This window comes from Puma concolor, chromosome C2 (genome assembly GCF_028749965.1).
Source record: "Puma concolor isolate L17-30 chromosome C2, mPumCon1.1.hap2, whole genome shotgun sequence".
Taxonomy (NCBI): Eukaryota; Metazoa; Chordata; class Mammalia; order Carnivora; family Felidae; genus Puma; species Puma concolor.
In genome coordinates this window covers 71,901,021-71,927,024 of record NC_141675.1, presented here as the reverse complement: position 1 = coordinate 71,927,024, position 26,004 = coordinate 71,901,021, and the positions used below count along the sequence as shown (strand labels likewise).

General features: G+C 36.2%; 1 protein-coding gene across 3 annotated transcripts in view; it reads right to left on the bottom strand.

The window, feature by feature from the left end:
* The window catches only part of MFN1 (mitofusin 1), a 36,670-nt gene that overhangs the window by 4,485 nt on the left and 6,181 nt on the right, over positions 1–26,004 (bottom strand). For all 3 annotated transcript variants that reach the window (XM_086674769.1, XM_025913197.2, XM_086674770.1), the window contains 12 exons: positions 21,277–21,401; positions 19,886–19,994; positions 18,344–18,451; positions 14,773–14,926; positions 14,590–14,657; positions 7,914–8,035; positions 6,115–6,241; positions 5,880–5,984; positions 5,501–5,603; positions 5,138–5,367; positions 3,127–3,279; positions 2,144–2,340 (listed from right to left, as the gene is read on the bottom strand). In XM_086674769.1, coding sequence (XP_086530895.1) covers positions 2,144–2,340; positions 3,127–3,279; positions 5,138–5,367; positions 5,501–5,603; positions 5,880–5,984; positions 6,115–6,241; positions 7,914–8,035; positions 14,590–14,657; positions 14,773–14,926; positions 18,344–18,451; positions 19,886–19,994; positions 21,277–21,401 — 1,601 coding nt within the window. The remainder of the gene's footprint in view (positions 1–2,143; positions 2,341–3,126; positions 3,280–5,137; positions 5,368–5,500; positions 5,604–5,879; positions 5,985–6,114; positions 6,242–7,913; positions 8,036–14,589; positions 14,658–14,772; positions 14,927–18,343; positions 18,452–19,885; positions 19,995–21,276; positions 21,402–26,004) is intronic.

Sequence of the window (26,004 nt, the reverse complement as noted above, 5' to 3'; positions counted from 1 at the left end):
AAGCGGGGAAGAGAGGGAGGCACAGGATCTGAAACAGGCTCCAGGCTCTGAGCTGTCAGCACAGAGCCCAATGCGGAGCTCAAACTTGTGAACCACAAGATCATGACCTGAGCTGATCAAGTCAGATGCTTAACCGACTGAGCTACCCAGGCACCTCAAAAACAAAAACTTTATTTTTTTTTTAATTTTTTTTTCAATGTTTATTTATTTTTGGGACAGAGAGAGACAGAGCATGAACGGGGGAGGAGCAGAGAGAGAGGGAGACACAGAATTGGAAACAGGTTCCAGGCTCTGAGCCATCAGCCCAGAGCCCGATGCGGGGCTCGAACTCCCGGACCGCGAGATCGTGACCTGGCTGAAGTCGGACGCTTAACCGACTGCGCCACCCAGGCGCCCCCAAAACAAAAACTTTAAATCATAGCAACATTAACCATGTTCCTACAACCAAATGGCTCAATTTGTGTGCTAATCTGTTAGCTTTGGCAAACATATTTTTGCAACAGGAAAGATGTCTAGTAGGGGTGTACCTCTGGAATATGATTAACTGACTTTTCTTTGCAACTATTCTCCTGTGCATATTCATCTTTCCCATGGCCTTTTTTCTCTCCATTCTCACCCCATTCTACCATAAATCAATATTAGACAAATTAAGCATCTTGCATTATTTCATATTGCATTAATATTTAGCTCATATTAACTGAATAATTATTTGAGGCTGCTTCCGTTAGAATGTAAAGTCTTCTAAGAAAGAGGATCAAGTTATCTCTAACTTTTTATTTCCCACAACCCCCTCTAGCAGAATTATTAGCACATGGTAGGCAATTAATGAAGACCAAATGAATGGAAAGCTTAACTTTATTTTTACATATGTGACCTGAGATGATTTCTTTTGGAGGTCTAGGTATCTTTATTAGAGAAAAGATCTTCCTTAATATAAATAAAATGAAAACTACCGTATAAAACAGGAGTTCAATAAATATTTGGTAATATTCAGTTATCTCAAATCTGTGCCCTGTTTCCATTCTCTACAGCTCTATGTTAGTACGGGCTTTGACCTTGTGTCTGAAAGTTTAATCTCCTTGCAATTCTTGTCTCCTTAACCTAAACCATTCTATATGCCACACCACTGCAGTTATTTGTTCCAGAGCTAAACGTTAATGACATCTTTCCCCAGACTTCTAATTATCTAAGCTCCTGTCCTAGTGTTAGGTTTATATTCAAATGTACCCCTCTGATATACATATCTGTCACATCGAAATTTTCTCATGTTTCTGAACACACTTCTTTTCCCCTTTCTTTGCTTTGGGGTGTTCTCTCTGCCTACATCTTTTTATTCTATTCTGGCTACCTTGTAGGAAACCCTTATTGACCCACTAGCTTTCCTGATTTAAGATTCTAAAGCCTCACATTATGAGGCTTACTTACCACTTTTCACTTATTATAATTATGTACATGTTATTTCCTTCACTAAACTACAATCATCTTCAGCTCAGAGAACTTTTTAATTTAGGTCTCAGTAGCATCCAAAAATTGGCTATTTTGCATTGATTTAATTGGAGTTCTATATATTTTTACTAGATCAATGAAACAAATTTTAAGACACATAAAAGAAATTAGCGGACACCAGTATTATTATAATAAAATTCCCTTGAGTTCTAAAAGAGTTATGCTTTTAGGGGCGCCTGGGTGGCTCTGTCGGTTAAGCGTCTGACTTCGGCTCAGGTCATGATCTCATGGTCCATGAGTTCGAGCCCCTATCGGGCTCTGTGCTGACAGCTCAGAGCCTGGAGCCTGGTTTGGATTCTGAGTCTCCCTCTCTCTCTGCCCCTCCCCCGCTCTCACTCTGTCTCTCTCAAAAATAAAGATTAAAAAAAATCTTTTAAAAATAAAAATAAAAAAATAAAAGAGTTATGCCTTTAAACTTGTAAACCTGGGCTGTGACAGTAAAAATAAATTACACTTGTCATTACGCATTTTTGAACCTACTAGGTTGGTATCATTCGATTTTTTCACCTTGGTGGTGATTACAAAGTGTGTTCACATTGTGATAGTTCCTTGAGCAGTACTTTTGTGCATTTTTTACATGTATGTCATAGTTCAATAATTAAAAAAAAAAGAAACAAAGACACATCTTCCAACTTACTGTTGTACTTGATGGCTACAGTTTGCACTCGTGAAGCTGACAATCATCTGCAGTTTTTCAGTTGCATAGTTCACAAACTGCTGTTTAAAGGCTCTCTCCTTAGCACGCGTGGTCCAGGTCAGCCTTTCATAAAGATACAAAGCTCCATACATACTCAATGAAACAGATATGAGTTTCCAGCCTACAGTTTTCCAAATCTGTAAAGATAAATTCACAGGCTACTTTGAGAAAGAAAATCACCATTAGGGGCATTGTATATTAAGGCATTTTAGCAAACTCATCAGCTCCCTAAAGACCTTTGACTCAAATCTATTTTTTAAACAAATATCAGACAAGAACTTTTATAACCCGCCAGACATTTATTTGGTAAATTGATCTAATGTTATCTCAAAAATGGATGTGAATTTTTTTTTTTTTTAGGTCACAGATTTTAAAAAACCAAAACAAGTAAACTCATATTGTTCATGATGTGAAAAAATATTTTACATATATGTACCACTACTAATCTTTAATAATCTTTAATACTTGAAGGCAGATCCCTTTGGTATTCAGAGAAGGCTAGATAAGGAACCTGGATCATTCTTATTACACCAATGTACAAATATCATTTCTTTATGTGCTGTAATGTGAAAATAAGCACTGTTTAAAGGACTAGTTAGTTGGTGGTATTTTTCTCCCTAAAGAAGTATTTGGTAAAAATTTATACTGTGGAAATCATTTTGCAATATCCGCTTTTATGAAATCATTATGTTGTATGCCTAGAACCAATACAATGTCATAGGTCAACTATAGTTAAATTTTAAAATATATAGTTTTAAAAACTTAAGATTAGACCTGTGAAACTCCTCTATTCACTAATTTAACAACTTTTCGTGTCATTTTATAGATCCTGGAAATAAAAGTAAATATACCTTTCTTTTCATCATCTAACAAAAAGCTCTGCACAAATTCCAATTTTAATTATACTAAAAAGGACTTCTTACCACCCCTCCAACAACGATGATGCCCATAGAAGTTCTAGATGTGAGAGAAGCTAATCCCGTTATTAAGGTAACCATGAGTTCTTCCTGTGATGCATTGTCTGGCGTTGCTGGATTAGTAGGAGCAGTGGGAGTAGAAGCTAAAGATCTGGGGAGCTGGTAAGGCTGGGGAAAAAGGATTATTATAATTAAACCACTACAAATGGTACAGTTACATTTATAAAGTTCTATTGTATTTCTTTTATAATTACAGTAGTAAATCTATAAAAAGAATGACTCCAATGAGTTCCCAATAAATACATTAAGAAAATAAAAATGGCCTGAAAATTATTTTCTGTGACCAATATTGAACCAATGATATCACGACAAATAATGAATTTTCACACTATATTTCACGCTATAGTAGGCCCTCAACCCTCAAGAGGAATTAAAACCTTATTTTAAAATTCTCACACCAAAAACACATCCTCAAAAAAAAATTGGGCTTAAAAATTAAAATGTTCTACACTTCAAAATACACCATAAGAAAATGGCTTAAAAGCCAAGTCACAGACTAAAAAAAACTTATTTGGATATCATCTGACAAAGGACTTGTATCTAGAGAATATATACAGAACTCCTGCAAGTTACTAAGAAGCCAAATAACCCAATTTAAAAATGGGCAAATGATCTGAATAGACATTTCACAAAATAAGATATACAAATGGCTAATATAAGCACATGAAAAGATGTTCAAACTCTTTAGTCATTAGGGAAATACAAATCAATGGTACATGAGATACCATTTCACACCCACTGAATAAAAAAGATGGACAATAACAAGTCTTGATGAGAATGTTGAGAAACAGCTGGTAACAGAAAATAGCATAGCTGATTTGGAAAACAGTTTGGCAGTTCCTCAGAAAGCTAAACATGGAGTTACCAATTGGCCCAGCAATTTCATTCCTAGGTATATACTCAAGAGAAATGAAAACAGATGTCCACATAAAAACAGTACATGAGGGGCACATGGGTGGCTCAGTTGGTTAAGCATCCAACTTCAGCTCAGGTCATGATCTCACAGTTTGTGGGTTTGAGCCCCACATCGGGCTCTGTGCTGACAGCTCGGAGCCTGGAGCCTGCTTCAGATTCTGTGTCTCCCTCCCTCTCTCCCACTCATGATCTCTCAAAAATAAATAAATGCTAAAAAAAAAATAGTACATGAGTGTTCAAGAGCATCATTATTCACAGTTGCTAAAAAGTACAAACAACTCAAGTGTCCATCAACTGATGGATGAATAAAATGTGTGGTATCTATAATGGAATATTATTCAGCCATTAAAAATGGAATATTTATATATGCTACAACATTCATGTACCATGATGATGAATCTTGAAAATATTATGCTAAGTGAAAGATGCCAGTCACAAAATGCCACATTTTTAATGACTCCATTTATAGGAAATGTCCAGAAAGGGCAAAATATGATATAGAAAGCTAACTAGCAATAGGGCTGAAGGTAGGAATGATTGAAGGACTACAAATGGGCACAACGGTACCATTTGAAGGTGACAGGTTCTACGACTACATTGTGGTGATGGTTTTACAACTCCATAAATTTTCTGAAAAATTATCAAATTGACAGATTCAAAACTTTTAAAAAAATGTTTGTATTAATCTAATTTATTTGAAGTCAAAACTTCAATTTTATTTGAAAACAAAAACTTCTGAGAAAATAAAAACCCATTTCAAAAACAAATGTGGAACAACCTACAACAATACTGGATGAAAATGCTGGGATTACCTCTCCCTTTGCATAGTCTGCCTAATTCAGAAATGGCTCTATTTGACAGACATTAAATCATATATATGCAGATTAGACACAGGAAGTTCTATTAGGGAAAATCACATAAGCAAAATAAAAAGGAGAATCTCAACTCATAGAATCAAAGATACATAACTGTGTAGTAGAGCAATAATCAAATAAAAAGCTTGCTCAAAAAAAAGAGAAAAAAAAGAGAAAAAAAAGGATACCTGGAAGATGGGCTCTGATAATCCTAGTAGCACCCTCTGAGCATTCGTCGGGCCCAGGAAACGATGGACAAGGGAAGACCAGCCCAGGGAAAAACGAAATACAATATCCTCTTGAAAATCTGAACATAACTTATGGCAATTTAGGTCATAGCTGAGATCAAATTTCTTGCAAGGAATCAGTGTATGTAGTTTATTTTGTATACCAGCTGGAAGTAATGGCTTCAAATTTTCTAGACAAAACAAAATTATATTTAAGAAATGACAGTAAATAATGTTTTATGTTGTATAAAAAACCTAAAGGAAAATAAACCCTTTACCAATGAAATAAAAAAATACACATAAACTTGTAGATACAAATATTACCAATAATTTCTTGCTGGGATTGAAGCATTGAAGCATTGACTTCGCTTGTGCACCGATCGGCTAAATTTCTTCCCATGCCATCTTCTATGTGCTTATTTAACTCCTGTTAACATGATAAATGTGCCCATTATTTTTTCTCTAGAACATACATAGATTTTACAAAAACTTTAAAAATGTAGTAAATGCTAAATCTTATTCTTAGAGGATAACTTTGCTGCGTGTTCTGTATACATAGTAGTGTAATTATCACAAGAGTACACAGGAGGTGTAACACTTTAATCATAAGCTGGTTGCCATGAAGATGCTATACCACTAAATATAAATGTACAATAAGGTGAGGAAACTGTATCTAAATAACTTTAAATACAATTTAACTTACATTTTTATATACTTTCAATACACTTGGAGTAGGATGAAACTCTGAACAAAATTCATCAACCAACACAGACAGTCGGCAAATTTCATCTGTCATTGCACATGACACCTGAAAATATGAAGTTAAAAAAATTAAACAAGATTACCAATTACTCCAAAAACTAAATTGAATACCCCACCCACTGAGCCAGCCAGGTGCCCCCTTCCCAGAAATTTTAATCATAAATTCACCAACCCACCTTGTTTGCCACCTCCTCTGTAACCTCCCTGATTTTTTTCTTAACATCCAGTGTTAAAAGGTTCATCTGGTTTCGGATAAAGTCCAGTCTATCAATTTGATCTTCCCTCTCTTCCATTGAATAAACCCTATTATAGTATGAAGAGTAATTAATTCTTAGGATATATTAAAGTCCCAAAGCAATTAAGTGAGGGTACTCACTTATGCACTGAACAATCTGTTAGCATGATACAAGAAAAATAATCTTGTATTTTCAACATCTAAAAGGATTCAAATAATATTTCATCTTAAAATATTTATAGAAGACTGGAGATAAACTACTTTGTCTCTCTGCCCATGAAGTATCTGAATCCCACAAAGAATCCACCCCCCACCCCCGCAAACTAAGAATTAGGAAGGATTCTCCAAACACAGATATGAACAGTCAAAATAAAACAAAACTCAGTACTGACTTCATTTAATAAACAAGGGTTAGCAAATGACATCCTGAAAGCCAAATCCAGCCAGCTGCTAGTTTTTGTTAAGGTTTTCTTAGGGTATAGCTATGACCATTCATACATGGCTACCTTTGCTCTAAAACTGAAAAACTGAGTAGCTGCAAAAGAAACAGATGACCCACAAAGCTTAAAATATCTACTATCTGGCTTTTATAGAGATTCGTCAACTACCGGATGGTATAGGAAAACAAAGACCTGAGACACTTTTAAATTATCTTTAGCTAAGAGTTCCCAAGATACGATGATACAAAACATCCTCAAATCACATCTTCTTTGTGGCATGTTCAGTTCAATGTCCTGTATTTTTAAAATTAATAATATTAAGGTCAATTGGTGGACCAAATACTCACTTTGGCTACTGTAATAAAGCAACTGAGCTGAAAGGGGTGTAAACGGCAACACAATCCCATACAGAAACAGTGGGCAGGGCCTGAGATCAGCCTGAGTTCTCAGTCTTGTGTTTTATGTGCTGGAAAATCTCTAATTCTGTACATAATGCATTCCACTAAAAGTGTCAACATTAGGCAATAGATTTAGGTATAAGTGTTTGTCTTCCCAGTAAGATCAAATGCTTTTAAAAATTCCCAATTTAATGTCATCTTTAACTTAATCTTTGATGCTTTATAACTTTCCTTTCTTTGGCTGAAACCCACTGATGGTATAATTAAGGCTGAACACTGTTAACTATCATCATATCTAATAACATCATCTTTGTTTCAAGTGTACCAACTTTGTGAGAACTACCCTTTTCTTCAATAATGTTGGCAATTTCATGCATTCATTTTTGTCTTTATAAGATAATAAATGGAATAACAGCACAGTACAATACGACATATAGGGTAGTGCTTACCAAACTGACTTTCTGGCCGGCAGGTAATATCACCTTGTTTGTTTACCAGTTAATGAAAAAAACCACAACTGGCATCAAAGAGGCATTTCAAGGTATCAGTGTATGAATATATGAAAAATTGGTCATAGGTTGAATGTTAACAAAAAAGAGGGTCACCTCTTTTTTGGACTTCTTCAAAAAATTCCTCTTGAAGAAATGGTTCTTCCGCTGCTTTAAAGATATTGTAAACTATGAAATATGTTATGATTTTACTCATGAGAATACTGAGATCCAAGGAATGTAAATGATGTATGCAAGGTTGTAGAATAAATATAATTTCAAATATTCATTTTAAAACATGCAAGTAAATTGATGACTTTAGTATGAAAGTACTTAAAATATAACAATTTAAAACCTTAGTCTAAGGAATTCATATTGATACAAAATGGCATTTGCAATAAAGTGAATTCCTACCTTTTCTCTGCTGCTGCCACGTTTACTGAATCCATTATGATTTTCACAGTATCTAGTATCTGTTTAGCTCTGATAGTGTGCTGTTCAAACTTTGTTCTCACTGCTGACTGCGAGATACACTCCTGCGAGGGGCCCAAGCCATAACACATTACTGTAATTCCATCCCAACATTTTCAGGAATTTAAACACAAAAACTTGCTGTATGTAACATTAACCAAAACATAAATAAAGGCAGAAAGTAAATGCATGATAAACAAAAGTTAAAATAACAAAGGCTAAAAAAACTACAAGGAATCAAAAGTAAAAAGGGCATTAACAGCAAGTTCGTATCTTTGTGTAATTTTACACAGTAATGTGCAATGGTTTTTTTGACTATTTTTAAAAATAAATAAATAAGCAGGGTATTGTTTTCAATGTTTAAAGCTTCTCTGTTGAAATTACTAATTTTATCTGATTACCTTTAATCTACTTCTATTCTATCTTGATTTTTCTCATGCTTACAACAGATAACCTAATAAAGTTCTTAACTGAGTTATGAATTAGAATTCTACATTTTAAGAAATGAGTTGAATGACATGTTTCACATAAGGTTATTTATTATAAAGGAATTCTACCAATTAAAACTTGAACAACTTGAAAGATATTCTTTAGCAACAAACAACCTAAATAATATTTTAAATTATTAAAAAAAAAAAAAACGGGGCGCCTGGGCGGCTCAGTGGTTACATGTCTGACTTCGGCTCAGGTCATGATCTCACGGTTTGAGAGTTTGAGCCCTGTGTCAGGGTCTGTGCTGACAGCTCAGAGCCTGAGCCTGCTTCAGGTTCTGTGTCTCCCTCTCTCTCTGTCCCTCCCACTCACTCTCTCTCTCTCTCAAAAATAAATAATAAGCATTTAAAAAATTTTAAAAGAAAAAGGAAAATATTTACAGCTATTTCAGAGACAATACACAGTTTGTGTACACAGGTCCCAATGATGCCCTATCTCATTTGTTTCACCTTCAAGCTAATTGTAGCTAATAAATCATTTACTGTACAAATCTGTTTCATGACCAGTGTTTTTTTAAAACAGAATACGTTAGAATGCATCACATATAGTAATGGATACATTTATACTGTAAAATGTTTCAATTTTGTTTCAATTTCAATGTGCATGCTACTTGTTATTTAAAATATTTACTGTGATTCATCATTAAATGTTAGCAAAATTATAATATTAAAATTGTCCTTTCATTTTTACCTCATAGAAAGTCAAATTCTGTACTGAAATAACATTTAAAAACAACTACGAGAGTTTACAGAGAAAGGCTATCTGGTCTTTGAACCATCAAGAAATGCTTGTCTGGGTCACAGCAGCAATAACTGACATAGATGTTTTGTAGGCAGCCACGTTTATTTTCTGTGAGGAATTTTTCAAAATCTGGTATATATCTCCATAATTTCCATGAATTCATCTTCTTGAACCTCTTTTTATATGTAACCAGTAGTAAAACTGTAGTAATTCTATCCTCTGTCAAAATAGCTTTCAAACTTTAAAAGGTATTCACTTAATACTCTAGTATTTGTCATCTTGGAATCATTAGTATGTTGAACATTCACTCAATATATTATTTATAACCTATGGTTAGCCTTCACAACTCTGAAGTGATTATCTGTTTCACTAAGACAGAGAACATTTTTAAAATTTCTTTTGCCAGTTTAGGTGTCCTTTTCAGTACTTTGAGATATGAAAAATAAAACAGATTTACTTCTTTAGCCAAAGGATACATGAGGGTAATTCATTTAGTTAACTGTTTATAAAGCCTTAACTCAAAGCCCATTACTTTCCTTCACCGCATAGCCTAAGTTTTGTTCATGGTTAAGCTTATTTACACATCACTCAACATCACTAATCCTGAATAGATTAGTTGAAGGAAGTTGGGGAGGGGGGATTTCCCCCTCCCCCCGCCCCTGCACCTTGAGAACCCACCAATAACTACACAATATTAAGTGTTTAAAAGTATAAACTGCTTATTTTTAACTGAATCAAAGCTTTTTCTTTAAATAACTGTATCTCATAAATTGACAAACTGCCACAAAAATTTTGATAAAAGCATAAAAATATTTTTAAAAGAAAAAAAGGTTAAAAGAAATTCTATGTTCCTCGATGAAGCAGATCTAGATATCAGCAATGAAGACTCAAAATTTGTAGATAACAGCACAGTATTAGAGCTAGACCAGAAAGAAAATATTTCCAAAAGTTATTAGGCAATATAAAAGTCATTCCTTGATTTGAAAACATATAATCATCAATAAATATAAAGAAAAAAGCAGGAAATCTTCTTCCAATTAAGAAGTATCCTACAGTGATGCTCCTCCTGATCAGAAAAATACCAAGCCAACCTGCAAAAGAAATATTCTATTCTGAAGTGTGGGAAATGCTAATTTAAATACAGGGTTTTTCAGTGTATTATTTCTCAGAACCCTTGCTACATTAATATGCTTATGAATCCCCATAGGGAACATCTACAGCAAGCAGCAGTTTCCAGACTTACTTTATCAGGAACACTAATTTTCCAAGGAGAAGGTTAAAATACTACACCAAACCAATTTAAATTCTATCTTGTCAGAGTATCCTGCAGATTATCTTAAAACTTATTAAAGATCTGGAACCAAAACAATAATCCTAATATCAGTTAAGATAGTTTTCTAACTTTCTAATAACATCTTAAGAAGCCAGCTGGTAGTCAATTATAATTACACATTTGTAAATATTAATATTTGTCATTAGGACATACAAATTTGTCAAATCCCTGTAACAGACTGCAAATGCTCATAATAATATGCTATTCATCACTCCCAATTTATTATTTTGAAATACTTTTAACTAAGAGGACTACACAAGAAAAAACACTAATAACACACTATGCCTTTCAAGTAAACATTCCAAGTGTTAACAATCAGCCCCATTTGTTTACCTTTCCCCCTTCTCCATATAGATATGTCTATACATAGAAATACACATGTATTTTTATACATATTGTTTCTACTCAACAATTTGACTGTTCTTTGCAGACATCACAGCTTTACTACTAAATATATTAACATATGTCCCAAAGAATTGGGTCGTTTTCCTATACAACCACAAAATAATTATAATTACTGTGTTCAGAACATTATCATTGGGTCAATACTATCAACCTAGCACACGGTCAATTTTCAAATCTTACCAGTTGTCCCAGAAATGTCCTTTACAATAAATTCACTGACATTTTGGAAAAGAGTTATTTTATACATACCTCTTTTCTATCTTATAACCAAACTATTAAGAATGGCCAAATATTTGAACAAAGAAATTCAGATGTCTAAATCATCTTTAGAATATACACTTGCTCAAATACAGGTTTAAAACAATAAGAAAACATACTGACAGAATTAACACTGATTTCCTTGATTGATTTTAAGTGGTTTAATTTTCAGGCCTTATTTTCTTGACACTCTAAATAAAATTCCTAAGGTTTTTTGATACTTTGGAAACAAGGGAATCTCAAAAAGTCTGTGGCAAGAATCAGATTGCTAAAAATGATTAACTTGGTACAAATTTTTCTTTCCACAAAAATAATTTTCTAAAGACTTCCAAAAAAAAAAGTGAATTCAAAAACAAAGAGAAAATGTATATAAAAGCCATATTCTGTGACCACAATGCATAGAAATTAAGATATCACCATAATTTAGATGAAAAGAATCAAAACATCTGGTTCTTTTTTTAATTAAAAATTTTTTTTCTTTTTTCTTTTTTTTTTTTTTAAATCTTTTTTTTAACGTTTATTTATTTTTGAGACAGAGAGAGACAGAGCATGAACGGGGGAGGGTCAGAGAGAGGGAGACACAGAATCTGAAACAGGCTCCAGGCTCTGAGCTGTCAGCACAGAGCCTGACGCGGGGCTCGAACTCACGAACCGTGAAATCATGACCTGAGCCAAAGTCGGCTGCTTAACTGACTGAGCCACCCAGGCGCCCCTAAAATTTTTTTTTTTTTTTAACGTTTATTTATTTTTGAGACAGAGAGAGACAGAGCATGAATGGGGGAGGGGCAGAGAGAGGGAGACACAGAATCTGAAGCAGGCTCCAGGCTCCAAGCTGTCAGCACAGAACCCGATGCGGGGCTCGAACTCACAGACTGTGAGATCGTGACCTGAGTTGAAGTCGGACGCTTAACCGACTGAGACACCCAGGTGCCCCTCAAAACATCTGATTCCTAACAACTCCTGTAATGAATAGGAAATACCAACAAGTATAACTAAAAAAAATCACTAAACAATGAAAACTGGATACTGAAATCCATGGAATACACCCAATGTTACATCACAAATTCACAGCCCTAAATTCTTTCCTAAAGAACAAAAAGCAAAAAACAATTCCACTTAAAAAAAAAAAGTATAAAAAAAGCAGAAGGAAACTATGGTTAAAGATTAATATAGAACTTAAATAAAAACCAAAAAATGCTGTTTATGAATGGAAAAATTAACCAAGGGCTGGGGCTAGGTTGTTGGAGGATAAAGCAGAGCAGTTAAATCACTGACAAATCTATTAAAGTTAGAATATATACTCATTGGGGCGCCTGGGTGGCTCAGTCTATTAAATGTCTGACTTCTGCTCAGGTCGCGATGTCACAGTTCATGGGTTCGAGCCCATGGCGGCTCTGTGCTGACAGCTCAGAGCCTGGAAACTGCTTTGCATTCTGTCTCTCTCTCTCTGCCCCTCCCCTGCTTGTGCTCTCTCTCAAAAATAAACAAATATTTGAAAAAATATATATACATGTGTATGTATCAAAGAATATAAAAGTTTTAAAAATGAACAATTTTATACTACAAAGTTATAAATTCTCAGAAATACACCAATTTATAGAAGTCATAAATTACCAAAATTGATTTAAGAAGTAACAAACGTTAGCTCTGGGAAAAAAGCTGAAAAGAATTGTCAATGTAATCATCAAAAAATGCTTTGGCCACCAAAACAATTTTTTGTCCATCTGATTATTTCTTTACGTAAGTTCAAATAATTTCTAGCTGATTCTCATATTAAATCTATCATACTTTTAACTGAACAAAAATTTCAAAGTCTAAAGTCTGATGTTCTCTACTTTATGTAAAAGTTCGTGCATAGTTTTTTCATACATAATTTTTATATTCCCAGTGAACCATTATAACAAACTGCCAAGTTTCTTCCAAAAACATTAAAAAGAAAAATTCCTAGGTGTGTCTGGTTATTCCAATCCCTTGAGGAGCTTTGAATATTTACGGATTCCTAGGTCCATCCTAGCCCCACTGGATCGGTCTCTGGGATAATTCAGTAGTCTGCAGTTCTCTAAGGCACCTAATGTGATTCTCATGATCAGCCAAGGTTTAGGAACTAGTGCTCTACAGCACAGCTTTTATTCTTCTCATTCCCACCTCTTCAAGGAGATATTCTGTCTGGGTAGCAGGAATCAATATGAAAAACATTACAAATGCATAACAGAACAGAATGATTTGAAAGGAGAAATAAATGACATACACACAGAAGAAAGAAAAGGTCAGTAAGACAAAAGAGAACAATAGATCCTCTTCCCAATATTTTCCCCATGGATGAAATAACTGATCTAAAGAGTAAGGAGAGCACTGAATCTCTTGTGAAAGCGAAAGGGAAAGAATATAAACAATGGTCTGAGTGATTGGGACTTCATGTAATCTATAGCTTAGCTTGGGAGGACATATGCTGATAACCCAGGAGCCTCTGATAACTACTAGTGGGCTTTCCTTCTTAAATATTTTGTCTTCATCTACTTAATAGTCTGTCTCCAACTCACCAAATTAAAGATGGGGGATAGTGAGCAAATAAATGTTTAGTTAAAAAAATTCTGCCGAACACGTTCAACATTCACATCCTTACTATTAAAGCTGTTATTACTTATACGGAAGAATAACTGCAGATGCAAGTTTTTTCAATTCTGAAGTCTTTGTGTTCATTCCTGGGTGAGAAGGGGATATGCAATCTAAGCAGAGCTGGATCAAATAGGGCTAAATAAAAGTTTAGAAGATTAACACCTAAATAAGAGTTTAGAAGATAAACATCTAAAGAACTTTTCAGTCAAATGTAGGATGAGTTTTAATGTCTTTGAATAAAACACCAAAATATTAAGACAGTATCCTTCCTCCCCAATGCTGCAAACGCATTAGTTATGTGCCCCAGGTGTTCCTACCACAGGATTCCTAAGGTACAAGACCTGTATCTTAATGTGACATTAACTACATTCTCTGTCTATAAACTGTATGGTACAGAAGAAAAAAGATGATCTTCACTTTGCTCTATTATCCACCCCAACAGCAATTACATTTATTTAATCTTGCCTCAAATTATTGAATAAAGAGAATTTCACTCATTGCACAACACATACAATATTAGAAAATAGTTTCTCATTTAAATACAAATATATAAGAAAAATAAGAAATTACAATCTTTAGTTTTAAATTCTTACGGATCATCCATTTTGCAGGGACTTCCTTTCTTCAAACTTGTTTCACTTGCTGTGGCAGAAACTATACTAAATAACAGCAAAGGTTATTTGACAAAGATAAACACTAAAAACAGAAGGTTATGATCATTCTCCAACCAATGCTAGGGTTTTGTATTAGTCAATACATTTGCAAAATTCATACCTCAAAAATTTGTTCAAAATTCTGAAACTCCTGTAATCTTGCCTGGAATCCTTCAGCAAGTGCCCCACCTATAATATTTATGTAAAGAGTTTAAAACCTAGTATACAGCAACATTAAGATTTCTAGCATGCTGTTTCAATAACTATACTTGTATTTCGAAAGACAATCCATAATAATACATACCACCTTCTGGCATCCCCTGTGCTTTGTGCTTTCTAGCAGTAAGAACTTCCTTTGCAGAAACAAAGAAGATACGATTCTGTGCCTCCAAAGGATCCACAACTTTAAGCTCCTCCACCAAGAAATGCAGGCATCTTTCCATGTGCTGTCTACGTACCTAGAGAAAACAAGGTACTAAAATAATTCGAGTAATTAAACAATATAGCTGACAGCTACAGGCCTATAATACTAAACCCCGTTCATAGTGATATTATAGTAATAGTTTCCATATACTTAACAAATCCAAAAAATTCTAATAATGAAGTTTTAAACTTGCTGACAGATTTTTTCTCTTAAAGATCCTTCCTTGACCATTTAAAATTCTGATGGACCACCAAATATGCAGCCATTACAAAACATATTATAGACAAATATTAACACTTACTGCCATAGGAAAGAGTTCTTAATTTTGTATTAATGATGTATATGACTACACTACAAAAAATGATACGTGTATACATATGTGAAAATTAATAGGTGGCATGCAGGCACAGGTGGCATTTTATTTCTTCCTTATGCTCATTTTCCAAATGTTCTACAATGAAGCTATTAAAGTTTGATATCAGAATATAAGTATAATTAATTTGCTACAATGAAGACATTTTTATTGTGAAATCAGAACACAAACGGTCTCTTTTTCTTAAAAAAATGAGAAATTTGGGGAGAATGCATCAGATAGGGATTAGAGCTGCAATGTTAGGATTAAGATTAGCACTTGGGTAATTAAAATTAGGACTACGAGGGGCATCTGGCTGGCTCAGTCAGCAGAGCATGCAACACTTGCTCTCAGAGTCATGAATTCAAGCCCCATGAAGGCATAGAGATTACTTAAATAAAACTTTAAAAAAATTAAAAATAAAAAAAAAATAGGACTAAGGGTTAGAAACTAATTAGGGTTTAGTACTAGCCTTTAGCATTGTGGCTACAATAAGAAATCTCTATCTTAAGACTTAATAAAAACTAAGCTAAGGGGCACCTGTGTGGCTCAGTTGGTTTAGTGTCCAACGTCAGCTGAGGTCATGATAGCATAGTTGGTGAGTTCGAGTCCCATGTTGGGCTCTGTGCTGACAGCTCAGAGCTTGGAGCCTGCTTCAGATTCTGTGTCTCCCTCTCTCTGCCCCTCCCTTGCTCACACTCTGTGTGTGTCGCTCTCAAAAATAAATAAACATTAAAATAAAATAAGCTAAATAGGAATGGAAAAGAACCTGGGGATATTTCCTAATTCTCTGATTAAATGAAACCCCAATTTGAAAAGAGTATAATCATACAACAGTTAATAAAAGCATGATATATGGGGCGCCTGGATGGCTCAGTCGGTTAAGCACCCAACTTTGGGCTCACAGCATGATCTCACGGTTTTGAGCCCCGCATCAGGCTCTGTGCTGACAGTGTAGAGCCTGCTTCAGATTCTGTCTCCCCTCTCTCTCTATGCCTCCCCTCACCACTCAGCATCCACCCCCCCCCACACACAATCTCTAAAAATTAAACAAACATGAAACAAAAATAAATAAATAAGGCTATAAAGCTTCATATTAAACAAAATTCCAATTCTGGGGGTGGGGGAAAAGAATGAAAGCAAATAATCTAACACGTGAACAGTGATGGGACAGTGTAAATTTTAATTTTTTATGCATTTTCTATTTTTATAAATAAACATAAACTATGATTAAAATCAGAAAAAGAAATATCAAGTAAATTAAATATTTTTTATAGATCACAGACCAAATACCAGATACACTATTGTTTTTAAAAAGAAGTTTCGGGGCGCCTGGGTGGCGCAGTCGGTTAAGCGTCCGACTTCAGCCAGGTCACGATCTCACGGTCCGTGAGTTCGAGCCCCGCGTCGGGCTCTGGGCGGATGGCTCAGAGCCTGGAGCCTGTTTCCGATTCTGTGTCTCCCTCTCTCTCTGCCCCTCCCCCGTTCATGCTCTGTCTCTCTCTGTCCCAAAATAAATAAACGTTGAAAAAAAAAAAATTTAAAAAGAAGTTTCTAGGGGCGCCCGGGTGGCTCAGTGGGTTGAGCATCTGACTTCAGCTCAGGTCATGATCTCACAGCTCGTGGGTTCGAGCCCTGCATCGGGCTCTGTGCTGACAGCTCAGAGCCTGGAGCCCGCTTCAGATTCTGTGGCTCCTCCATCCCTCCCCACTCATGTTTTTTTTTTCTCTCTCTCTCTAAAATAAACATTAAAAATTTTTTTTAAAAAAAGAAAAAAAGCAGTTTCTAAAATCACCACCATGACTAAAATTTAAAACAAAAACAAAAATACCAAGTGTTGGCAAGAATATAAATCACCTGGAACTCTCAAACTGCTTGGGAGTATAAGCTGGTACAAGCACTTTACAAAACTCGGGCTGTGTTTACTGAAACAGCATATTTACATGCAATCCACTGATTCTACTCCTAGATATATACTCACAGATTACTGATCTCTGCAGTAATGACATTTTGAATCAGATAAATCTTTGGTTGGGAGGGGCTGATCTGTGTTATGGGACTTTTAACAGTACCCCTAGCCTCCAGTAGGAGATGCCAGTAGCACAGTCCCTGAGCTGTGACAACCAAAAATGTCTTCAGGGGAGCCTGGGTGGCTCAGTCGGTTAAGCATCCGACTTCAGCTCATGTCATGACCTCATGGCATGTAAGTCTGAGTCCCACGTCAGGCTCTGTGCCTGTGACAGCTCAGACCCTGTAACCTGCTTCAGATTCAGTATCTCCCTCTCTCTGCCTCTCCTCTGCTTGTGCTCTGTCTCTCTCTCCTTCAAAAGTAAACATTAAAAAAAAAAAGTCTTCAGACAGGGCCAAATATTCCCTGGGGATCAAATATGCCCAATCCTTCACACTGAGAACCACTGGTATATATCCAACAGAAATATAAACCTGTGTGCAACAAGAAGACATATATAAGAACGTGCACAGAAGCATTATTCATAACAGCTACATTCAGGAAATTTACCCAAATGGCCATCACTAGCAGAATGAATAAATTTCAAACGTAGTTATTTATAGGCTGAAATATACAGTAATGAAATGCACTTTATGCACAAAGGTATGGACACATATCACAAATGTAACGTTGAGCAGAAGAAAACTGGACACAAAAGTAGATACTATATATGATTCCATTACATAAAGCTGAATAACCAAAAAATTAATCAAGGGCATTAGAAGTCATGGTTAAGTGCTCATCCCTGCCTGAGGATGGAGGGGGTGCATTCTGAAGTGCTACGAATGTTCTGCTTCTTGAGTTGGACACTTATGATCTGTATACTTTTCTGGTATGTTATACTTTAATAAAAAATTGTAACAAAGTTTCAAGATCTAAAATGATTACATGGTACTTCTATAACAGACTTTTCCTTCAAAGTAGCTTAATATTCTGGTTTCTATCACGTATCCACTTCAGGGTTTCTATAATTACAGTCTTTTCTCAAGTAAGAGAACAGCTGCTTATGATGTTTTATTATATAAGGTATACTGTTTTCTCAGATAACAGTGTACATTACTATATTTCAAAACTTAAAAAAAATAACTTACATCTTCCATATATTCTGGCTCTGATGCAGAGGCATCCCAACGATTATTCAAAATGAAAATGTTAGGTTTGGAAAGTCGCTCATTTACCTTGTGAAAAAACTGCTTTTCCTATAAAACATCAAATACCAGTGTTATGTTCACTTTTAACAGCTATTTTATATTTACATTTATAACTGAAGCTCTAATCTAAAAGTTTGAACCATTTAGACAACAGTGATTAATGCCCACTGATAAAGGATCCCAAAGCACTCTGAACATTAAGATTCTCAAAGGTGAGAATATTGTAAGAAGGCAAAAGTGAAGATTTTCTGCCCTTGCCATGAGTCTTTTCTGAAATTCAATTTAACAGATATTTGTCTGTCTCTACTATTTGCCGAATACAATAGGTACTGCTGGATATAAACATTATATATTTTCAAAAAGCTACCTCAAATCTCTTTTAATGTTTAGACTAAGTAAATTAATAACAATTTAAGACCTGTGTACATCATAATAAACAACAGAGAAAGGTATGTGCCATAAATGCTGCAAATACATGCTATGCTTATTCAAAGAAGAGACACCCTATCTAGCTAGAATTAGAAAAAGCTCCATTAAGAAAGTGGTGATAAAGATAAAGAGCTTAAAAGTACTGACAATGGCTTTCTGAAAGATGAGAAGCTGGGAGCAGGAGAACTGTGTGCAAAGAAGAACATAAACAAAGATGGAGAAGTCAGAATGTACATCAAAGTTTGTTTACCCAAATAATGGAGTTAACTCTAACAAAGATTTTAAACATAGATCTGTTTTTTTAATCATCAGGCTATAAACTGTGCTGTCAGAGTAGCCTGGTCTATGTGATAACAGATTATTGGAGGGCACACAACTAACAGTGACAAAACAGAGGTCGGGCTGGTAACACCTAGGTTATAAATGATCTTTGCCCATTTATATACTTTCCAGGAATAACAATTTTAAGAAAATCATACTATAGGTTTGGATATTAGATACCTATAAACTCGAGTTTATTTGGGATGAGTCTGGCTCTAGACATCCTCAAAAATCTGTGAAGTCTGACAGCACTTTAGAATGCATATAGGTAAACTGGAACCTAGTGTGTACATGGGTAAAGCTGGAAAAGGCTGACAAAACTAAAAATATGAAAAGCCTTGTCTGCCAGACATGAGGGTTGGGGGGCAGTGGTGAGGTGGGAGTGTTAAACATTATTCAAAAGGCTTAAGTCATCATCCTAACAATTCTGGTGCCCATTCCTTCCGAAACTGGCAAATAACCACAATCAATGTCAACAACATACATGTATCACACCTTGAATATAAAGATTTACTAGCAACTAGAGCCATCATGCCCTAGATTCCCAAGGATACTCTGGGAACACTCAAGACCACAATCAGCTCTTCAGTCCCATGGAAACACAAACTCCTTTGCTCTCCCTTGATACCAGAGCTTCTTTTGAATCCAGGATCTGGATTTCCCTTACTTTTCAGAATTAACAGACACCATTTCATTTCCTACCATTCAAACATAATAATGATTAAATCCTACCGTGTTCATTAGTGTTGATTCAGAGTTTGCAACCAAAACGAAGACATCAGCATCTAAGCAAAATTTATCAATCCAGCTATCCAGCTCTGTAGTGACATCTGTACCCGGACTAATGGAAATAAGATAAACTTGTATTATATAACAATATTTAAAAAAAAAAAAAATGTGATTATAGAAAGAATTCTTTTAACTTTTATAAACTGTTTGAAGTCTAAAAACTATTTCTACCAGTTTTCAGCACAAAGCCTAAGAGATTTACTTTCTCATGTATAAGAGAGCATTTGTGGCAAGCTCAGTCTCTGTTTTATAAACTTCCATATTTATTCTGCTGACAAGGAACTCTCAGAGCCTAGCCAATTAACAACAAGTGCTAAACAATTTTACTTACTAAAGACAACCTTGTAATTTTTGATAAAGCAAGTAACATGGTCACTATTATAATCTTTCAAATCTTTATGCTCTGAAAGGATGAAAAATAAGTACTGAAAAAAAACAGGCAAATAGGTAACAAAAATGAAGGTGCAAGCACCCATGTCCAGTACAGCTCAGTAAATACTTCAGTGCTCGTGAGCATAAAGAATAAAACACCCTCTGCTAGGCATAAGTTTAATATATAATTGATACCATAAAAATTATAACACAACTGTCCATACACTGGTTTGATGTATCCCTGTAACAAGGTGGCAAGATGACAGGCGGGGGTCATGGATACAGTCTGGTCATGAAATAAAGCAAAATTAAAAGCTCATCACCAGAACCAATATGGTTTCCAGAGAATGCTAAAATTTTAACTGAAGAAAACAAAAGAGCATACCAAAACTTTAAAAAAATCATTTAACTACCTTTTTTGGTAGGACATTGCTTAGATATACATTATCATTTTACTAAACACCAATGTAGCAAAAAACACATAGTAAATGAAGACTAATCAGCAGAGTTGAAAAAAAATTCCCAAAGTACTTAATTCTTGAACCATGAAAAGTTATGTGAACTGTCCAGGAAAGTTATTTTGGGAAACTTGGTCTCAAGAATGAATTTATTACTAGTTAAAAACTTTACCTATCAGAGTTATCTTTATCTCTCTAGTTATTTAGAATTAGACAGTCTGCAAGGTCCAGCTATTTATCCAAACTACAGTCAATATAGAGGGGGAAAACAAAGTGGCTATCCTTGAAATTTCTTGTAATAGAATTAGACTGGGAAACTGGCACTTTATGTAACCAATAAAAAACAAAACCAACACCTTATGTATTCTTTAACAATCTAGCAAATGAGGACAAAGCAGCAATTGAGCACTTAAATTTTTATGTGTTACATGTTAAAACAAGCAGTATTATTCTATTAAATGAATCTTTAAAGGAGAAAACCAATTCATATGTATGTAATTTTACCTGTCCACTAAAACCAGGTCATCTCTCAAGAGGGCACATTTTGCCTTTGGCCAAAATACATGCACAAGACAGCCAGCTTTCAAGTCTTTATCCATATGAAGGGCATGGGCCAGCTGATTAACTGTCTAAAGTAGAAGGGAAAGAAAATACAAAACTGTGCTTATAATAAAATTCAATAAAAAACACTATGATTTGGGGCATTCATTTTTGCAAAACATGTATAAAAAGCAGAAGTTTAGGGGCGCCTGGGTGGCGCAGTCGGTTAAGCGTCCGGCTTCAGCCAGGTCACGATCTCGTGGTCCGTGAGTTTGAGCCCCGCGTCAGGCTCTGGGCTGGTGGCCTGGAGCCTGTTTCTGATTCTGTGTCTCCCTCTCTCTCTGCCCCTCCCCCGTTCATGCTCTGTCTCTCTCTGTCCCAAAAATAAATAAACGTTGAAAAAAAAAATTTAAAAAAAAAATAAAAAAAAATAAAAAAAAATAAAAAAAAAAGCAGAAGTTTAAATAACTTGAAATAAAACCATCTCAGCAATCTCGAGAGAATGAGTTTTAGAATTACCAAGTAGAAAAAAAATGGTACCCTTGAAACAGTTTACTCATATCATTCTGCACAAATAATCAGAGCTGGTAACATTCTAAATGTCCAACAAATGACCTCTGGCAATGGAATCCTATGCAACTCTTGAAGCTGATATTATATATATGAAAACAAATTCACAATATATTAAGAGAAGTCAAAATAGCACATATGAAACCATTTTGTTTACAAAATACTGAGAAACACACATTTAACTCTATACCAAAGGCAAGGACTTCCACTGGTTTTGGGAAGCATGTGAGTTTTGGAAATACCATTAGTATTTTCTGTCTCTTCTAAAATATTGCCTTTTTTTTTTAATTATTTTTTTTAATGTTTACTTATTCTTGAGAGAGACAGAGACGAGTGTGAGTGGAGGAGGAGCAGAGGGACACAGAATCTGAAGCAGGCTCCAGGCTCTGAGCTGTCAGCACAGAGCCCTGTGGGGCTTGAACTCACGAGCCATGAGTGACCTGAGCTGAAGTCGGATGCTTAATCAACTGAAACACCCAGGCGCCCCTAAAATGTATTGCTTAATAAGGGGTGAAAATAGAAGAAACATCATTATTAACAAAGGTTTAAAAACACCAGAGTAATAATAAGACCAAAGTGAGGCACCTGGGTGGGTCAATCAGTTAAGCATCTGGCTCTCGGGTTTTGGCTTAGGTTATGATCTCACGGTTTGTGGGTTCGAGCCTCACACTGGGCTCTGCGCTGATAGCGTGGAGCCTGCTTGAGGTTTTCTCTCCCTCTCTCTCTTTACCCGTCCCTGGCTCTCTCTCAAAATAAATAAACTTAGGGGCGCCTGGGTGGCGCAGTCGGTTAAGCGTTCGACTTCAGCCAGGTCACGATCTCGCGGTCCGTGAGTTCGAGCCCCGCGTCGGGCTCTGGGCTGATGGCTCAGAGCCTGGAGCCTGTTTCCGATTCTGTGTCTCCCTCTCTCTCTGCCCCTCCCCCGTTCATGCTCTGTCTCTCTCTGTCCCACAAATAAATAAACGTTGAAAAAAAAAAATTAAAAAAAAAAAAAAAATAAATAAATAAATAAATAAACTTAAAAAGAAAAAACACCCAAAGCAATATGAGAAGTTCAATACATATTTTCTTTTAATAAAGTATTTTTCTCACCAGGCAGTCACTTACTCACATAAGCATGTTTAACATCAATGACTATACCTTCTCTTTCCATTTAAACTCACTAAAATATTTCTATTTCTCAAGATAACTTCTGAAATATACTAGTTTATTAATGTGTTACTTTAGTATCTTTCATGTGTACACGTTAAATACACAATAAACACAAAGAGCTTAATATAAAATTAATATTCAAGGGGCGACTGGGTGGCTCAGCCAGTTGAGCACCCAACTCCTGATTTCTGCTCAGGTCGTGATCTCATGGTTTGTGGGATAGAGCCCTGCGTCAGGCTCTGCTCTGACAGCGAGGAACCTGCTTGGGATTTTCCCTCCCCCTCTCCCTCTACCCCTCCTACACTTCCATGGTCTCATTCTCTCTCTCAAATAAATAAACATTAAAAAAAATTTTTTTGTTTTCCATTAAAAACACCAGGGCACCTGGGTGGCTCAGTCAGTTAAGCATCTGACTTCAGCTCAGATCATGATCTCATGGTCCATGGGTTTGAGCCTCAAGTCAAGCTCTGTGCTGACAGCTCAGAGCCTGGAGCCTGCTTCTAATTCTGTGTCTCCCTCTCTCTCTCTCTCTGCTCTCCCCTGCTCATGCACACTTTCTCTAAAATAAACATTAAAAAAAAATTTTAAGTAAAATTAATATTCAAGGAAAGGGCACCAGCACACATATCTTTACAATTAATCTGTGCTTTGTATCCAATTTTAAAGGGAAACATCTATTTTCAAATGGGCACAATAGTCCTGATCAGGGTTGAAGTGAATCTTCACAGTGACAATGTTAGCTAGGTTTTAGTTTTGTTTGCTTTCATCAACTTTTTGATAGAATTATAAATGTGTACCAATGTCTTGATGCCTGGTCTATAAAATTAAGATAATAAAAAGCACCTATCTGATATAGTTGTGGTATGACTGGAGTTACTACAGGTATTTAATATAGTGTTTGGTACTTAGCAAGTGTGCAATAAAGCATTAGCTGTAATTAGTGCATTTCTTTTACTTTTTTTTAATGCTTATTTATTTTTGAGAGAGAGAGAGAGAGAGAGAGAGAGAGGAAATCTGAAGTAGGCTCCAGGCTCTGGGCCGTCAGCAGAGAGCCCGACGCAGGACTTGAACCCACAAGCTGTAAGATCAGGACCTGAGCTGAAGTCCGACACAGGTGCGTGCCCCAGGCATTTCTTTTACTAAGGAAAACTATTACAGCATGAAACTCAAAGTCTATACTTTAACACAGGCCACTGCTTAAGGTGAACAAATTTAAATTTTGGAGTAGGAGAGAGGAGGAAAAGAGTATGAAGGATTGGAAGTAGAGAGCACAGACCAAGAAATAGGAGGTAACTACTTTAAGGATCTAAAGCCACAGGTAGTTTGAATTTTGATTTGGTAAAAACTTGATCACAAAATAAATGATTCCTTCATTTATATGGGTTAAAAGTTTGAGGGGCGCCTGGGTGGCGCAGTCGGTTAAGCGTCCAACTTCAGCCAGGTCACGATCTTGCGGTCCGTGAGTTCAAGCCCCGCGTCAGGCTCTGGGCTGATGGCTCAGAGCCTGGAGCCTGCTTCCGATTCTGTCTCCCTCTCTCTCTGCCCCTCCCCCGTTCATGCTCTGTCTCTCTCTGTCCCAAAAATAAATAAACGTTGAAAAAAAAAAAAGTTTAAAAGTTTGAAAATATTTTCAGAGGGGTGCCTGGGTGGCTCAGTCAGTTAAGCATCTGACTTTGGGGGCGCCTGGGTGGCGCAGTCGGTTAAGCGTCCGACTTCAGCCAGGTCACGATCTCGCGGTCCGTGAGTTCGAGCCCCGCGTCAGGCTCTGGGCTGATGGCTCAGAGCCTGGAGCCTGTTTCCGATTCTGTGTCTCCCTCTCTCTCTGCCCCTCCCCCGTTCATGCTCTGTCTCTCTCTGTCCCAAAAATAAATAAACGTTGAAAAAAAAAAAAAAATTTAAAAAAAAAAAAAAGCATCTGACTTTGGCTCAGGTCATGATCTCACAGCTTTTGAGTTCAAGCCCCACATCAGGTTCTGTGCTGATAGTATGGGGCCTGCTTCAGACTCTCTGTCTCTCTCTCTCTCAAAAATAAATAAAAAATAAAACATTAAAAAAAATTTTCACAAACATCACCTCCTTTATTCCTTCTAACTAATCTGAAGAGTATTACACAGATGAAGTTACCTAAGCTAGCTCAAACAACAAACTCACAGAACAAGAACTAGACCGATGAATTCAACTCAGTTTTGCAAAAATTAAAACAGCATGGATCTTTAAACACTGAACTTTTGCACTTGTGGAAGAGATCTTAAGACACAAGTGGATGGGGCACCTGGGTGGCTCAGTCAGTTAAGCGGCCGACTTCCGCTCAGGTCATGATCTCGCGGTCCGTGAGTTCGAGCCCCGCGTCAGGCTCTGTGCTGACAGCTCAGAGCCTGGAGCCTGTTTCAGATTCTGTGTCTCCCTCTCTCTGACCCTCCCCTGTTCATGCTCTGTCTCTCCCTGTCTCAAAAATAAATAAAACGTTAAAAAAATAAAAATAAATAAAAGACTCAAGTGGAAAAAAGAAAAGACTTAAGAAAGTGATCACAGGGGCGCCTGGGTGGCTCAGTTGGTTAAGTTTCCGACTTCGGCTCAGGTCATGATCTCACGATCCGTGAGTTCGAGCCCCGCGTCGGGCTCTGTGCTGACAGCTCAGAGCCTGGAGCCCGTTTCAGATTCTGTGTCTCCCTCTCTCTCTGCCCCTCCCCTGTTCATGCTCTGTCTCTGTCTCAAAAATAAATAAACGTTAAAAAAAAAAAAAGAAAGTGATCATAGTGAGAAACACTTTTTTCTTTCGGCTGAAGGAACTTAGTGGCACTGAACTCCTTAAGAAATTTGTTAAAAAAGGGGCACCTGAGTGGCTCAGTAGGTTAAACATCTGTTTTTTAAATTTTTTATTTAAAAAAAATTTTTTTTAATGTTTTATTTATTTTTGAGACAGAGAGAGACAGCATGAGCAGGGGAGGGGCAGAGAGAGAGGGAGACACA